The following is a 17,803-nucleotide window of genomic DNA, read 5'->3' as shown; positions in this document are numbered from 1 at the left end:
GGTCTTGAACAGGGGAGACTATGAGGGGACCTCTTTTGACGAATCCCAGTCCTCATTGAGAGGAGCAGCAGCCCCTCCCCCTGCAGTCAGACCTCCAGTGTTCCAGAATGTTGCTGCATTGTGTGCAGACAATGGGGCTGTGTGTCCGCCCGCGGCATGCGGCCGAGTTCTGGAATGCCTGCCGCGGTCTGCGGCTCCTGGGGGCAGGACTGCAGTGCAATATGCTGACTGAGGGAGACAGGAAAGCACAAAGGTGACAGGACAACCGTCGCTGCTCCTGTACAGCTCCAGGACAGACTGTGGAGGAGTTTTCACAGAACACTGCTCTCACTGTATTCAACACAGGTTACAGCGGGGCTGGCTGGGTGTCTTCTGAGCAAAGCAGTTCAATCAATTGAAAGAAAGGAAGAATTGTAATGTCTGTCCACACCCCTATCCACTTCCCCATGAGAACACCCAATTTCTAGGGAATTCCCAGGAATTTCCGGTGTGTGTGTGTCTGTGAAGTCGTGACTGTGGACTCTGTGAAGTTTCGGTGATATTCTAACCCTTGTGAGTCAGCACACGGGAAGGGATGGCCATGTTGAGGAAGAGTCCAGCTGACTCCCCAGATATACTGTAAACATACCCTGTGTATTCCCTCTCCTCTGGTCAATATATACCTCCCTCCTGTGAGCTTCATCCGGTTTCAACCCCCATCTCCTGACCTGAGCTCATCTCCATGACTACGGTCTCCACCGACCTCCTGACCAGAGTTCATCACCATGACTACTGTCTCCACCCACCTCCTGAGCAGAGTTCATCACCATGACTACTGTCTCCACCCACCTCCTGACCAGGGTTCATCACCATGGCTACTGTCTCCACCCACCTCCTGACCAGGGTTCATCACCATGGCTACTGTCTCCACCCACCTCCTGACCAGGGTTCATCACCATGGCTACTGTCTCCACCCACCTCCTGACCAGAGTTCATCACCATGACTACTGTCTCCACCCACCTCCTGACCAGGGTTCATCACCATGACTACTGTCTCCACCCACCTCCTGACCAGGGTTCATCACCATGGCTACTGTCTCCACCCACCTCCTGACAAGGGCCCATCTTCATGGTAGCTGTCTCTGCCAACCTCTTGACCTGGCTCATCATCATGGTCACTGACTCCCCTGACCTGACTGGGACTCATCAGCGCAGTAGAGTGGTAGAGTAGAGGTGTTTATTGCCATATGTACATAGGAATTCTTATTCACGCTGATCTCTCAAGACATGCACAGTACAGCAGACGACACAGTACGACAGTGTGCGTATTTTGTCCAGACTGGCAGCAGGAAGCCTTGATTTTGACTCGGTATGGGTCTCATGGTGTAAGCTAGCAGAACCACGCAGCGTGGTGCCAGCGACAGCGAGCCTGAGAGGAGGTGTGCGGCGGCTCTGTGCGTTTACAGCGAATAGCGAGCTCAAGCAGGCCACGCCAAGACCTGGGAAGAGTTGGAAGAGCTGTGTGAGGCAGGCTGGGCTGGCAGTCCTTACTCCTGAGCAGCCAGCAGAGTCACTCTCAAGCAGAGTCTCTGACATTCAGTTCAATCCGAATGTCCATGGGCGAGCACAGCAACACGACACGAACAACAGTCCTCAGTAGAGTCCAACACAACAGTAGAACACAACACCAAAGAGTCCAACACAACAATACAACACAAGCAACTAACAACCAGCAGCAGAGTTGAGGACGACAGAGCTTCAGGAGATTAGGCAGAGGGGATGAAAGATGTCCTGAGTCTGATATTGTTACTCCTGGGGAGGAGTGTGAATTCACAGTGAATGTAGTGAGACACACACCCCATAGTGAATCTCCTGCTTACGTCCACTGTTTTCACTCCTATTCCAGAGTAGCCATCTCTTTAAGGCTTAAACAGAGGAGACCACAAAGGGACCTGATACAAGTATTCAAAATACTCAAAAGACACTGAGGATTTCTTCAGAATGAGGAGTGAAACACAAACCAGAGAACACAGGTGAAAACTACAGGGAAGACCATTTAAAACTGAGAACAGGAGGTGTGTGTGGTGTCTTGATGCAGAAACATAGATAGAGACAATCAACCATCCATATACCCTCCACACAAAGAACATGCACAGGCCCACAGGTACTGTTATACTGTACACACTGCACGAGTATCCCTGTGCTCTGGTTGAGCAGCGGACAGCCCTGGGGGAAGAAGATGTTCAGGAATTTCTTTTTTGTTCTGAGTGACTGGTAGTGTCTCCCCGGGGCAACGTTTTGAACCTCAACTAGGGTGTCCTGGATGAGGAGGGTCATCGACAATCATTTCTGCTTTTCTTCAGTCTTCCTACAGGTCATCAATAGAGGGCAAAAGGTAGCTCGTGACGCTCTCTGCACAGGGGATAATGTGTTGCACTTTGCCTCTGGAAGAGACCGGCTCGTTCCCCAAGTTCTTAATAATATCACAGCGAATGGGAATGGGCTGGGAAACGTGGAGATCCGTCAGTTAACGCAGGATATACAAACTCTGGTGTGCTTTCTTTGTGATGCTGATTGTATTTGCACCCCTTTGAGGGTGTTGGAGACCGTTATTCCTAGAATGGTGAAAGATGCCACCATTCTTGTGACTAACTTGTCTGTTTCTAGGGGGGGATGGGTGTTGGAGGGGTTTTCCAAAAGTCGACGGCCATTTCCACTGTTTTGAGACGGTTGTATTTGAAGAAAATAAACTTCTTGTTTTTGAGACTGCTGTATTTGAAGAAAATAAACTTCTTGTTTTGAGACTGTTGTATTTGAAGAAAATAAACTTCTTGTTTTGAGACTGTTGTATTTGAAGAAAATAATCCGTACACAAATGTGTACAGTTCTCACAATGAGTACAACTCTAACATAAAACCTCTGTCGAACAAAACCTTTTAAAAGGGTGACTGTCCGTTCTCAATCAGTTCACTTTGCAAGGGGCTGTTGGGCCCAGTTCTGCCCCGTGAGAGGCCCCTCCAAGCTGGGTTCTGCCCCTGAGGTTGGGAGACCCTGTCCTCCGGCTGCCTGGCCCTCTGCTCTGTGTGGCGCTGGGCGGGAGTGTTCCTGGCGCTCCCCCAGAAGCCTCAGCGGGCAGCGCCGGCCCCAGCAGCAGTCCTTTCTGCCCCACACCGCCCTGGCGAAACACGCGTCCCAGGGGGGCAGAGGGCCCGCGGAAGACCTCTCTGTCTCTCTGCCATCCAGGCGAGGGCCTTTGGCTGCCCCGCTGTCCTGAGACGGTTGAGCTGAAGACCGCTCTTGACACACCCTGCAGCCCAGACGATCGTCCTCCCTACTGTACCTGCCCTCGCCCTCCAGTGCTGCTCGGACCCAGCGGGGTGCTGCCCTCCGCAGACCTGAGCGGTGTGGCAGAGGGGGCGCTGGAGGCGCAGTGCTGGGAGTACAGGAATGGGGAGAGAGCACAGCCTCGAGGTGCACCTACGCTCAGAGATCCGCTGTCTGACCAGCAGGGGCCCTTCTGTCTGCGGGAGGCTGATGATCTCTGGGCAGGCGAGACTGTTTACTGTGGAGGAGGTCTGGGATGACGGTGTCGAATGCAGAGCTAAAATCACTCGTGTTCCTGGAGATTCCCGATGTTGCAGGATATAGTGGGGGTAAATTGGGGCCAGCAGGGGGCGCTCATGTGGGTCCTAATGCCCCAGTGTAGTGATGGGGACACTATACTGTAAACAGGCGCCGTCCTTCGGATGAGACATAAAACCCAGGTCCTGACTCTCTGTGGTCATTAAAAATCCCAGGGCGTTTCTCGAAAAGAGTAGGAGTGTAACCCCGGCTTCCTGGCCAAATGTCCCATTGGCCCTTATCAATCATGGCCTCCTAATAATCCCCATCTCTGAACTGGCTTCATCACTCTGTTCTCCCCACTGATAGCTGATGTGTGGTGAGTGCTCTGGCGCACTATGGCTGCTGTTGCATCATCCAGGTGGGGCTGCACATTGGTGGTGGTGGAGGGGATCCCCATTACCTGTAAAGCGCTTTGAGTGGAGTGTCCAGAAAAGCGCTATATAAGTGTAAGCAATTATTATTATTATTATTATTATTATTATTATTATAAATATTAACAGCATCACCCACTGATCTCTTGGCTCTGTATGCAAATTCTAAGGTGTGAATCTGTTGTAGTTTTGATGTATCAGAGGTTTAAAGGTTAAAGGTTTATGGCAGAAGTTAGTGCAGCTGGTCTGTAGTCATTAAAACAGGAGATTTTATCTTTCCTGGTGACAGGGGTGATAGCAGAGGGTTTGAAGCCAGCAGGGACCCTCACAGGCCCAAGGCCTGGTTGACTACATGTGTAAACACTGGGGAGAGCTGAGCAGCACAGTGGCTGGAGAAACTAGAGCATCCGGCCTGGCCTTTTGGTTTGGGAAGAGTTTAAGGACTTCCTGTTTAAAGGGGAACTGCAAGGCTATTTTGGTATTTCGGGGTTAGAAAGGATTAGCACTGATGAGTGCATTTCACACCGCAATGATAGTGAAAGTACACTGTAACGTGCAAAACCTCCAATTTACATCACAGAACAGAGGAAATTTCCAGGTAGGCACAACAACATGCTCTGCAATTCACAATGAGGCAACAAAACGTCCGGTAAGGTGAAGCAGCCCTGTGATGCTGTAAACAAGCAGGCTTGTGAATAAAGCGCTTTAAATCCAATAGAAATATTGTTTTCGGTTTCAACACGGTTTTTACCGACAAATACTACTTGTTTACTCTGCAGGCAGATCACGTTGGAACATGTCTGCAGTGAAATGTCTGCTGCACAACCTGTTCCGTCAGTAGTTCGCTTGTACATCACATTACACTAGTCATTGCAGTGACTAGTGAGCAGGAAGGGCTGCTTCACAGCGCTTTTCACCTGAACTTTCAACCACATGGCGACCATACAGTACTTTCACAGGAGTTCACGTTTCTGTGCTTAATTCAGAATGTGTCAAATTTTGCGATCCCATGAATGAATTTTGTTACCAAGATTTGATAACCAGTCTGAGAAATTGGGACTGCGGTTCCCCTTTTTGGGGGTACGTGGGGATGAACTGAATCATGGCTTGATCGGGGTCACCCGGTGGCATCGGGAAACTTGTGCGGTAGGCCTTCTTCATCGTGCTGAAGCAGGGATCCGGGATTTTCCCTTCTCTAGTTAACAAACTGTTTGCATTAAGAAGATGGCAACTCGGTTGAGCCTGATCGAAGTCCCCTGTCATGATGATAGGAGAGACGTTTGTTCTCTAGTTCTCTAATTTCATCCTCCACCAGTTCTGCTGATTTCGGGTTAGCTTGAGGGGGGATATACACCCCAGCAAGAATAATGGCTGCAAACCCTCTGGGTGAAGGAAAGGGTTTTCAGTTTACACACAATAATTCCTAGGTAGGAGGGCAGTATTTGGAAAGGAGAGTGACGTCTTTGCACCCTGTCTTGTTTACATAAGCACAGTCTCCTCCACCTTCAGCTTTGTTGCTAAGGTGTGCATCGCGATCTGCCCTAGATGGCTGATGACCCAGTAGCTCCACTGATGAGTCAGGAGTAGAATAATTGGAGATTGTTTGAAGAAGCGGTTGTAGTTTGTCTATTTTGTTGCTGAGTGACCACACGCTGGAGAGGAACAGACCAGACAGCAAAGCCACATCTTCTAAACTGCACCAGAGCCCCTGAGTGTCTTCCCCATCTCCTCCAGCACACAGAGCCTGTGTGTGAGTCAGCGCCCTGTCCATCAGTCTGGGAGGTCAGGGAGCTGTCCTCGGATCTCCCTGGTAGACATCCAGGTTCACAGCAGGGCCGAGGTCAAGGAGTTTATCCACACACTCATACACTCTCACACAGTCACAGAGATACACAGTCACACCCACTCACACAGTTACACACACTCACACATTCTCACACTAACACACAGTCACTCACACACACACTTTCACACAGTTACACACACATTCTCACACTAACACACAGTCACTCACACACACACTTTCACACAGTCACACACACATTCTCACACAGTCACAGAGATACACAGTCACACCCACTCACACAGTTACACACACTCACACATTCTCACACTAACACACAGTCACTCACACACACACTTTCACACAGTCACACACACATTCTCACACGGTCACAGAGATACACAGTCACACCCACTCACACAGTTACACACACATTCTCACACTAACACACAGTCACTCACACACACACTTTCACACAGTTACACACACATTCTCACACTAACACACAGTCACTCACACACACACACACTTTCACACAGTCACACACACATTCTCACACAGTCACAGAGATACGCAGTCACACCCACTCACACAGTTACACACACTCACACATTCTCACACTAACACACAGTCACTCACACACACACTTTCACACAGTTACACACACATTCTCATACTAACACACAGTCACTCACACACACACTTTCACACAGTCACACACACATTCTCACACAGTCACAGAGATACACAGTCACACCCACTCACACAGTTACACACACTCACACATTCTCACACTAACACACAGTCACTCACACACACACACACTCTCACACAGTCACACACACATTCTCACACTAACACACAGTCACTCACACACACACTTTCACACAGTTACACACACATTCTCACACTAACACACACTCACTCACACTCACACTTTCACACAGTTACACACACATTCTCACACTAACACACACTCACTCACACACTCACACTCAGACAGTTACACTCACACATTCTCACACTAACACACAGTTACACTCACACTCACACTTTCACACAGTTACACACATTCTCACACTAACACAGTTACACACACATTCTCACACTAACACACACTCACTCACACTCACACTTTCAGACAGTTACACTCACACATTCTCACACTAACACACAGTCACTCACACACACACTTTCACACAGTTACACACACATTCTCACACTAACACACAGTCACACACACATTCTCACACTAACACACAGTCACTCACACACTTTCACACAGTTACACACACATTCTCACACTAACACACAGTCACACACACACTTTCACACAGTTACACACACATTCTCACACTAACACACAGTCACTCACACACACACTTTCACACAGTTACACACACATTCTCACACTAACACACAGTCACTCACACACACACTTTCACACAGTTACACACACATTCTCACACTAACACACAGTCACACACACATTCTCACACTAACACACAGTCACATACACACTCTCACACTAACACACAGTCACATACACGCTCACACAATTACACACACAGCCACAGATATACACAGTCAAACACACAGTTACACACACGCTCACACACTTTCACAACACTGACACACACATGCACTCACACACACTCTCACACAGATACACAGTCACACTTACACACACACATGCACTCACACACAGTCTCACACAGATACACATTCACAGTCACAGACACCGTCACACTCTCACGTGCACTCACACACACACGCACTCTCACACATCCTGAGGAGAGACCTGGGGATTCCTCTGTTCTGCCCCTGAAGTCTCCTCGCCTGCTCTCTCTTCTTCCCTCACTTTCCTTTCCTGTTTTTCTTCTGCTCTCACTTTTCTCTCTCATCTGTCTCATCTGGCACAGACTCTCTGTGGAGCTTCAACACATCTTTACGCAAAGGGTGGTGGGAGAGTGGAGCAGGCAGTCCAGCCATGTTGTTGAAGCCCAAACCGTGGACTCAAACAAGAAACAGTTGGATGAGATCCAAAGGGTGGTGGGAGAGTGGGACAAGCTGCCTAGCCATGCTGTTTCCTGTGGACTTATAAAATAAAACAGCTGGATGAGATCCTGGATCAATGAACTAGTAACTGCAAAAAAGGCAGTATAGGCCAAGCAGCCTCCTCTGACCTGTGTCCTGTCTTGTGACAGAAGTGAGGGAGTGAGGGATAGGAGGAAGAGGTAGGAGTGTACTGCAGAGCATACATGCGTGTTGGTGTCTGCGTCCCTGTGTGCGTGTATAATCACAGACCCTTGTTTCAGAGTGTCAGCATCGGAAGTTCGGAGATACAGAGTGTGAGAAACCGCCAGCGCTGACTGCTGTAATAAATAACAAGCCCTCTCCTTTCTGTTCCTCTTTCTGAGCTGAGAATGGGGCACGATTCTACGCCGTGACCAGTCAATCGGTGGTGAGCGTCGGCGAGAGAGATAGACACTCCTCTGCTTGTCTGCAGTCGACACCCAGCACGCATGGCGCCAGGCTGGACAGGAATCGTGTTCGTGGCCCTGTGCCTCCTGTGGCACCTGTGTTCAGGTAAGGAAACGGCACTGGCGGCTCAGAGACACTGGGGCTCGATCGTTGTGAGTCTACCAGGCAGAGCTTGTGTCTCTTGTAACGGAACTGTCTGAGACAAACAGGCAGTGTGTGTGTGTGTGAGTGAATATGTGTGTCTGTGTGTGTGCGTTTGGCTGTGTGTGTGCGAGTTTGTGAGTTTGACAGTGTATACACGTGCGTGTGGATGTGAGTGTGTACATGAGTGCAAGTCGGAGTTTGAGAGTGTGTGCGCGCGTGAGTGTGTGTGTGCGGTCCTGACAGTGTGCGGGGCTGCAGTGTTCTGAATTGAGATGTGTGTGTGAGCTGTACCCCGTCCTGGCTTGGTGCAGTTCATGTCCGTCCGCAGGGATGGGGGCAGTCTGTGCTCTTTCGGGGCGCTGGCCGGTTTCAGGGTCCCTCCCCCGGCCCCCTCAGCCGAGCCGTTGACACAAAAGCAGAACCTGAGGTGGAGTGGAGGCGAGGAGAAATTCAATTGACTAATCTCTGCCTTGCGACATGAGCTGAGGTAGCAGCTCATGTCCCACCGTGCATCAGGACAGCCCCGAAATCACGCAAGAGCCGGAGCTGTCTTATAGCACACCCCTGGTGGGACCCCTACACCCCGAATCCTGCTCTGAGCCCACAGAGAGGAAGGCGCTCCTTTCCTCACGTGATCAGAGAGCTCAGAGGTGGCTGTGCTCTTGGGGTGAGTCTACACACCGGGGGGTCCCCAGTGTCTTTTGCTGAAGGAGTTCGATGTCTCTGCACAGGAGAGGCGGATTAGGCTGGAGGGCAGGTGCTCAGCTCAGGTGGCCTCTGTTCTCCAGCACTCTCTTTTCTCCATGTGCTACACGGGCCCAGGGGGCCATAGAGGGGACTATTCAAAACTGGAGTTCCAATCTATGAGGTTGCACCCCTAAACCTACTGTCATTGGGGTCAGCATTAATGGGCTGATTTGAACTGAACTACCGTTTCCCGAAAACAGAAAACTGAACTAAAAACCTCACACAAGCTCTTTTGAGAGCATAATTCTATTTAAGAGTGTGTCTCTTGACAGAACAGAAGTTTACAGGTTCAGGATATTACATGTTGTTGGCTCTGTTTTGATGAATTGATCATGAGTGTCAGTGACTCACTTGAATCACTCTTGCATTTCTCTTATAACTTTGAGAATTTGCTGCAGTGATTAATGGTTTCCTTTGGTGCTACTTTGGTAGAATATTAAAGCAGACTTGCAGATTTTACAGATTACGTGTGCAATTCTGTAGTATATTGACGTACCAACCCGTTAGGAATGCTAAATGATTATAAAAGTGTTTCAGTGTTGTAGGATAAAGCTTTTGCAGGGTAACTAAGTAGCACAAAGAATGAACTGTCATGTTTATAAATGTCAGTCCATCTGCTACAAAAGAGATTGTGTTTCAGTGCTGGTTTGAATTTGTGAAATAAGTTATCAGATTTGGTGCTGCTCGGTAAAGAAAGATGTGCAGATGTTAATGTTAATCCCTGGAACCCACGCGCAGTGCTGCTTGTGCAGTGAGATGTTAAGGAAGATGAGAGGGGTTTTCCTGCACTGTGATCAAAACAGCGTGACAACTCACAGCTGTGCACAGCACAACACTCCCCCTGCTGGAAAAGACAGATCACTAACAGAACAGACCTGTTACAATAGGGGCTACAGTCCCAGTACAGTAGAACAGTCCTGTTACAATAGGAGCTACAGTCCAGTACAGGAGACCAGTCCTGTTACAATAGGGGCTACAGTCCCAGTACAGGAGACCAGTCCTGTTACAATAGGGGCTACAGTCCCAGTACAGTAGAACAGTCCTGTTACAACAGGAGCTACAGTCCCAGTACAGGAGAACAATCCTGTTACAATAGGGGCTACAGTCCCAGTACAGTAGAACAGTCCTGTTACAACAGGAGCTACAGTCCAGTACAGTAGAACAGTCCCGTTACAATAGGAGCTACAGTCCAGTACAGTAGAACAGTCCCGTTACAATAGGAGCTACAGTCCAGTACAGTAGAACAGTCCCGTTACAATAGGAGCTACAGTCCCAGTACAGGAGAACAGTCCTGTTACAATAGGAGCTACAGTCCCAGTACAGTAGAACAGTCCAGTTACAACAGGGGCTACAGTCCCAGTACAATAGAACAGTCCAGTTACAATAGGAGCTACAGTCCCAGTACAGTACAGTAGAACAGTCCAGTTACAACAGGAGCTACAGTCCCAGTACAGTACTGGTAGAATGTGTTCTGTCTTTACTTTTTCTGTACAGATGATTTTTTCTTTGACTTTAAGCCAAACTCGTGACTCTTCTCTCTTTACTAATTGTATGGAGTGACCGAGCTCCTCTCTGTACCACACAATGATCCCCCCAGAGTCTCTGCCCCGGGTGATTTGGGGTTTTTTGACAGAGGGCACCGTGATCTCCTTGTATCCAAGTCTCCCCGACACCATGTCTCCTGTAGGATCATGATGTCTGTCTCCTTTACACTTTTGATGAACTCAGGATCAGTGCTGATGAGCCCAGACCCTGAATGCTCCACATGCTGTTTGATAGTGATCTCACTGTGTGCATTTGAATATTCCTTGCAGTTGTTATTGTTCTCTGGAACTGTACCACATTTGTGTTGTACATACAGTATACATCATCAACAAAAACAGAGTATTGTGCTGGATGTGTGTCTTTCGCTGTGGGAGATGGTGGTTCAGCTCATAAGCCGGGTGCAGATGAGGTTCAGGAGGTGCCGGATTTCTCCCAGCTCCAAACCGCTCGGATCCGCTGGGGTCCGTTTGGGGTGCGGGGGGGTGCAGTGGGTGTGGTGTTTGCTATGGTGGGGGTACTTGGTAGGAGGGAGTTGGCGGTGGGGGTTGTAGGGGTGTCAGGTTGTGTGGAGGTGGGTGTTGTGTGTTCTGGGCCTCAGGGCTGTTCTGTTGCAGTCAGGGCTGCAGTGAGAAGCAGTGAGTTTCCTCAGCTGGTCTTTGAGGGTCTTGCTTGTCCTCTCAGCGAGCTGCAGCTCCTCTCTCAGCTCCGCTACTACCGACTGCAGCTTACTGTTGTCCTGCAGCAGCTCTTCCATCTGTGCCCTGAGCTGTTGGTTGGAGGTTTTGCATTCATTCCTGTATTTGCATGGAGATCCGTAGAAACATCCTCCATGTGCAGAGAAAAACACCTAACAACGGGTGCAGGGCCGAATTAGGCCAGTACCCACTATTGATAAACATACAGAAGAGAGTAATAAAGTATTGGCTACACCTAAAAAACAGAAAGCAAAATTCCTACCACCACAAAGCCCTGCTGAGCCAAAAGAGATTTGCCTGCCTTTGCTGATGCCTCTTTTCGTGATATTTGGAAACGTCTTGCACAAAGATGTGTACCAGGCATTCGGATGCTCAGTTAATAATAATAATAATGATAATAATAATAATAATAATAATCATCATCATCATCATCATCATCATCATCATCATAATAATTGCTTACACTTATGTAGCGCTTTTCTACACACTCCACTCAAAGCTAATGGGGACTCCCCTCCACCACCAGTGTGCAGCCCCACCTGGATGATGCGCCAGAACGCTCCCCACACACCAGCTCTCAGTGGGGAGGAGAGCAGAGTGATGAAGCCAGTTCATAGAGGGGGATTATTAGGAGGCCATGATTGGTGAGGGCCAATGGGAAATTTGGCCAGGACACTGGGGTTAAAAGAAGAGCAGGTTGGTTTTAATTTGTTTTTCTCCGATAAGGGCCTCTGGGTTTTCTCTCAGCAATTTGTCCTGGTGAAGATTCCTGGCCTGAGCGCTTTTCGTCTCCTCAGGATGCTGGAGTACTGTGCTGGGGGGGGGGTCGGGGCTGGCACAGGGAGCTGTCTTCTGCTATGTATTCATGTTTGAGCTTCGTTTGAATACAGTCAGCCCAAGTGAGAAGAGCAAACAGAAGCCAGCCTAAGGGAGTTTTGAATACAGTTAACCCAGTTGTTGCTTGGGCACTAGTTGTTTAACTTTTTGGCTTACACTTATATAGCGCTTTTCTGTATAGAAAATATAGGCTCACACCTGCTGTCCCCAAAGAAGTAAAAAAGGTCTATAGATAGTTACTTAAACTAAAAACTGTATGTTAAGTCTTGCTAGTAGCCATATCACTCTGCAGCCCACTGAAGCTCAGCAGGTGTGAGCCTGGTCAGTACCTGGATGGGAGACCTCCTGGGAAAAACTAAGGCTGCTGCTGGAAGAGGTGTTAGTGGGGGCAGCAGGGGGTGCTCACCCTGCGGTCCATGTGGTCCATGTGCCGTCCTTCATGTGGGTCCTAATGCCCCAGTGTAGTGACGGGGACACTATACTGTAAACAGGCGCCGTCCTTCAGATGAGACGTAAAACCGAGGTCCTGACTCTCTGTGGTCATTAAAAATCCCAGGGTGTTTCTTGAAAAGAGTAGGGGTGTAACCCCGGTGTCCTGGACAAATGTCCCATAGGCCCTTACCAATCATGGCCTCCTAATAATCCCCCTCTCTGAACTGGCTTCATCACTCTGCTCTCCTACCCACTGAAAGCTGGTGTGTGGTGAGAGTACTGGTGCACTATGGGTTGCTGTTGCATCATCCAGGTGTTGCTGCACATTGGTGGTGGTGGAGGGGATCCCCATTACCTGTAAAGCGCTTTGAGTGGAGTGTCCAGAAAAAGAACTATATACAGTAAGTAATAATAATAATAATAATAATAAACTTTATTTTATATAGCGCCTTTAAAGGTGGCTTCTCAATGCGCTTTACAGGATGACAACAACAATAAATAAGAAGAATACACAAGATAAAACACAATTACAATATACAGAGGAGACCGTGGATGGTGGTACTAAGAAAAGCAGAGGGGCGAAGAGTTTTTCTGAAGTAAAGGCTTTTCTGAAGAAGAGGGGTTTGAGTCTGGATTTGAAGGAGTTTAGAAAAGGTGACTCTCTGATATCCTTGGGAGAGAGTTCCACAGCTTGGGGGCATAACAGGAGAGTTACGTGTAAGCAATTATTATTATTATTATTATTATTATTATTATTATTATTACAGACATTTACAACAAAGATATATCATAAAATATGTACATATACTGTAAACATATGGAGCATTATTGAGAGCCAGGCTCACTGTTCCTCAGGCTGTGACAGGAGATCACATACTGGGCTGTCAGTTCAGCTGAGTTCCTTCCTCCATCTCCCAGCAGGATTGGGAACTGACAGGTGTGGAAGTGCTGGGGATTAGATCAGTAAAGTTGGTGAAGAATGTCTAATCCCAGAATATCTGTCACAGTGCAGTAGGAAGTGCACCTCTGTCTCTGTTTCTCCCCGCTGGCAGTGGGAGTACAGCCTGTCCTCTCTGGACAGCCAGGTCTGTCTGTGTCCAGTTTCTATGGCCAGGCTGTGTCACTGAGCCTATACTTCCTCAGGGTCTGTTTCTTTTCCCTCTTTCTTATCTTGGTCAAATATTTGGCTAGTGTGTATTGTCTGTTTAGGGTTCTGTAGCATTCCAGTTTATGTTGTGTTTGTGTGTGTGTGTCCCAGTGTGTGAGAGATATTGCTATTTGATCTGTGCTGTGATGTGGTTGAGTCTGGGTTGTGGTGCTCTAGCAGTGCTGTCCTGAGGCTGGTTAGTGTTGGTGTGGCTCAGGTCGGTGAGACTCAGGACCAGCTGGCTCAGGGGGCTCTGTTTTGGGCTCAGCTCTTGGCTCAGCAGGGCTTTGTGGTGGTAGGAATTTTGGTCTCTGTTTTTTAGGTGTAGCCAATACTTTAATACTCTCTTCTGTATGTTTATCAATAGTGGGTACTGGCCTTATTCAGCCGTGCACTCTGCACCCTGTCTCTCTCTCTATGTCTCTGTAGGGGTCAGTACAGAGGCCACAGTGTCTCAGCCCCAGTCCTCGGTCACTGGGGACGCAGGAGACAGTGCCACTCTGAACTGTACTGTGTCCCTTTCGGAACTGGGACCAGTGAAGTGGTCCAGAGGAACAAGGCCTCAGAAACAACAACTAGACATCAAACCTGCTGAACCTCCCGGTCATATCTCCTGGGCATCAGGAAATCACCCAACAGACAAGTCCATCGTGATCTCAGAGCTGTCACTCAGAGACTCTGGGGTCTATTACTGTGAGTGGTACAGACCCAGTCAGGATCAACCCAGCGCGTCCGGATCAGGAACCACACTGACCGTCAGAGGTGAGTGGAGACAGACAGGGTGTGTGTGAGTGAGAGTGATGTTCAGAGTCACAGACACACATGCCCCAGTCCCTCTGTGTGTGTGTAGTGTTCAGTCACAGACACACACGCCCGTCCCTCTGTGTGTGTGTAGTGTTCAGAGTCACAGACACACACACCCCAGTCCCTCTGTGTGTGAATTGTTCAGAGTCACAGACACACACGCCCCAGTCCCTGTGTGTGTAGTGTTCAGAGTCACAGACACACACACCCCAGTCCCTCTGTGTGTGAATTGTTCAGAGTCACAGACACACACGCCCCAGTCCCTGTGTGTGTAGTGTTCAGAGTCACAGACACACACGCCCCAGTCCCTGTGTGTGTGAATTGTTCAGAGTCACAGACACACACGCCCCAGTCCCTCTGTGTGTGTGAAGTGTTCAGAGTCACAGACACACACGCCCCAGTCCCTCTGTGTGTGTGAGTTGTTCAGAGTCACAGACACACACGACCCAGTCCTTGTGTGTGTGTAGTGTTCAGAGTCTCAGACACACACGCCCCAGTGTGTGTGTAGTGTTCAGAGAGGCACCAGTGCCTGTGTCCTAACACATGCTGCTGTCCCACGTTACCCTGGGAGGACTGCAGGACTAGCATCAACACCAGAGCACGAGAAACAAGGAATTGGGTAGAATGAATGCTTTTACACTGCTTAATCCCACTAACAGGATTCAATCCTGGGAGTGTGTGCTCTTCTGCATGGGGGCTGGGTGTCTTTGTGCCCAAAGTCTATGAGCTAAAGTGAGCTCTTAATATTGTTACTGACTTATGTACAGTACACTGATACAGCCCAGTCAGTGTGGTTTATTTACAGAGACTCAGCCCAAACCTTAATGTTCATGTATATTCATGTCTATTGAGAAATTGTACAGGTGCTGATGGTTGAAGCCTAGAGACGCAGTATTTTCTCCATTCCTCACAGGAAAGCCCATCATCACTCCCCCAGCTGGGAGAGCCAGCCCAGGAGACAGGGTGACCCTGTCCTGTGAGTCCGAGGGGGCTGGGAACACTCTCCTGAGCTGGGACAGAGACGGACAGTCACAGACTGGAGTCCAGGAGAGACATCTGACTGACAGGAGCAGGAGCTCTCTGACCCTGACTGCTGCCCCCAGCTTCATCACCTCCACAGTGCGCTGTCTGATCCCACCAGCCACAGGCAAAGACACACCAGTGTCCACTGCACTCCAGCTCCGAGACTTCATCACAGGTCAGGATACAGACCACTGTCCACTGTCCACAACCTCACACATCATCACTCGTCAGTATACAGACCACTGTCCACTGTCCACAACCTCACACATCATCACTGGTCAGTATACAGACCACTGTCCACTGTCCACAACCTCACAACCTCAGAGATATCATCACAGGTCAGTATACAGACCACTGTCCACTGTCCACAACCTCAGACATCATCACTCGTCAGTATACAGACCACTGTCCACTGTCCACAACCTCACACATCATCATTCCTCAGTATACAGACCACTGTCCACTGTCCACAACCTCACAACCTCAGACATCACCACAGGTCAGTATACAGACCACTGTCCGCTGTCCACAACCTCACACATCATTACTCGTCAGTATACAGACCACTGTCTGCTGTCCATAACTTCAGACATAATCACAGGTCTGTATACAGACCACTGCCCACTGTCCACAACCTCACACATCATCACAGTCAGTATACTGACCACTGTCCGCAGTCCACAACCTCAGACATCATCATCAGGTCAGTATACAGACCACTGTCCACTGTCCACAACCTCACAACCTCAGACATCACCACAGGTCAGTATACAGACCACTGTCTGCTGTCCACAACCTCAGAGATATCATCACAGGTCAGTATACAGACCACTGTCCACTGTCCACAACCTCACACCACATCACAGTCAGTATACTGACCACTGTCCACTGTCCACAACCTCAGACATCATCATCAGGTCAGTATACAGAACTGCACACTACCAGTATTATCCTACAGAACAAGGCACCGGTCTCTGTTCTAGAGTACAGTGAAGCTCAAACAGTATGAAGTGTTCAGTAATGACAGTACAGACAGCCCCTCTCCTGCTGTTGGAAACTCAGCTCAACTTCAGCTCACAGTGCAGTATCCAGGACTCACTGTAGACAGAGCCTCACTATTATTCAACTCTGACAGCGGCTCTGCAGCCTCTCCCTCAGTGTTCAGCTCTGATAGCGACTCTGAAGCCTCTCCATCAGTGTTCAGGCCTCACATCTGCTCTGCTGCCTCTCCTTCAGTGTTCAGGCCTCACATCTGCTCTGCTGCCTCTCCCTCAGTGTTCAGGTCTCACAGAAACTCTGCTGCCTCTCCCTCAGTGTTCAGGTCTCACAGCAGCTCTGCGTCCTCTCCCTCAGTAATTAGCTCTCTCAGGGGCTCTGCTGTCTCTCCCTCTGTGTTCAGCTCTGACAGCTGCTCTGTTGTCTCTCCCTCACTGTTCAAGTCTAACAAAAGGCTCGTCTGTCTCTTCCCTGTCTTCCCAGTTCCTCCTACAGTGAAGGTCACTGGGCAGACCCAGCTGGTCCTGGGTCAGTCTGCCAGCCTCACCTGCCAGCTCTCCGGCTTCTACCCTGCCAGCTGGACCCTGCAGTGGCTCCTCAATGACAAGACTCTGGGCCCCCAGGCTGGCACACAGATCTCCAGGACTGAACCCCAGCCCAGTGAGGAGGGCACCTTCACACAGTCCAGCCTGGTCCAGCTCACAGGCAGCCTGGAGCTCAGGGCAGCAGCGCTGGTCTGCCAGGCGGAGTTCAAAGGCAAACACAGCGAGAGAGACTCCATCACACTGAGGGTCAGAGGTCAGTGTGTAACTGTGTGTCTGTACTGACCCTGAGAGACACTGTCACACTGAGGGTCAGAGGTCAGTGTGTTACTGTGTGTGTCTGTACTGACCCTGAGAGACACTGTCACACTGAGGGTCAGAGGTCAGTGTGTTACTGTGTGTCTGTACTGACCCTGAGAGACACTGTCACACTGAGGGTCAGAGGTCAGTGTGTTACTGTGTGTCTGTACTGACCCTGAGAGACACTGTCACACTGAGGGTCAGAGGTCAGTGTGTTACTGTGTGTCTGTACTGACCCTGAGAGACACTGTCACACTGAGGGTCAGAGGTCAATGTGTTACTGTGTGTGTCTGTACTGACCTTGAGAGACACTGTCACACTAAGGGTCAGAGGTCAGTGTGTTACTGTGT

At 49.3% G+C, this 17,803-nt stretch overlaps 1 protein-coding gene across 3 annotated transcripts in view; it reads left to right on the top strand.

Moving 5' to 3' along the window:
- The window catches only part of LOC148656781 (vascular cell adhesion protein 1-like), a 29,208-nt gene that overhangs the window by 2,331 nt on the left and 9,074 nt on the right, over window positions 1-17,803 (top strand). The window contains exons 2-5 of one of the 3 annotated variants that reach the window (XM_088642624.1): window positions 8,178-8,346; window positions 14,218-14,550; window positions 15,506-15,790; window positions 17,095-17,409. In XM_088642624.1, the coding sequence (XP_088498750.1) occupies window positions 8,283-8,346; window positions 14,218-14,550; window positions 15,506-15,790; window positions 17,095-17,409 (997 nt within the window). In that variant the 5' untranslated portion in view covers window positions 8,178-8,282. Of the gene's footprint in view, window positions 1-7,108; window positions 8,347-14,217; window positions 14,551-15,505; window positions 15,791-17,094; window positions 17,410-17,803 lie in introns of those variants that run through there. The other 2 variants (XM_088642626.1, XM_088642625.1) reach the window with 2 other exon arrangements.

Source organism: Lepisosteus platostomus, chromosome 8 (genome assembly GCF_059453375.1).
Source record: "Lepisosteus platostomus isolate fLepPlt1 chromosome 8, fLepPlt1.hap1, whole genome shotgun sequence".
In the NCBI taxonomy this organism is placed as follows: Eukaryota; Metazoa; Chordata; class Actinopteri; order Semionotiformes; family Lepisosteidae; genus Lepisosteus; species Lepisosteus platostomus.
Note: the sequence above shows the minus strand (reverse complement) of the source record. Positions and strands in the feature narration are given on the sequence as shown.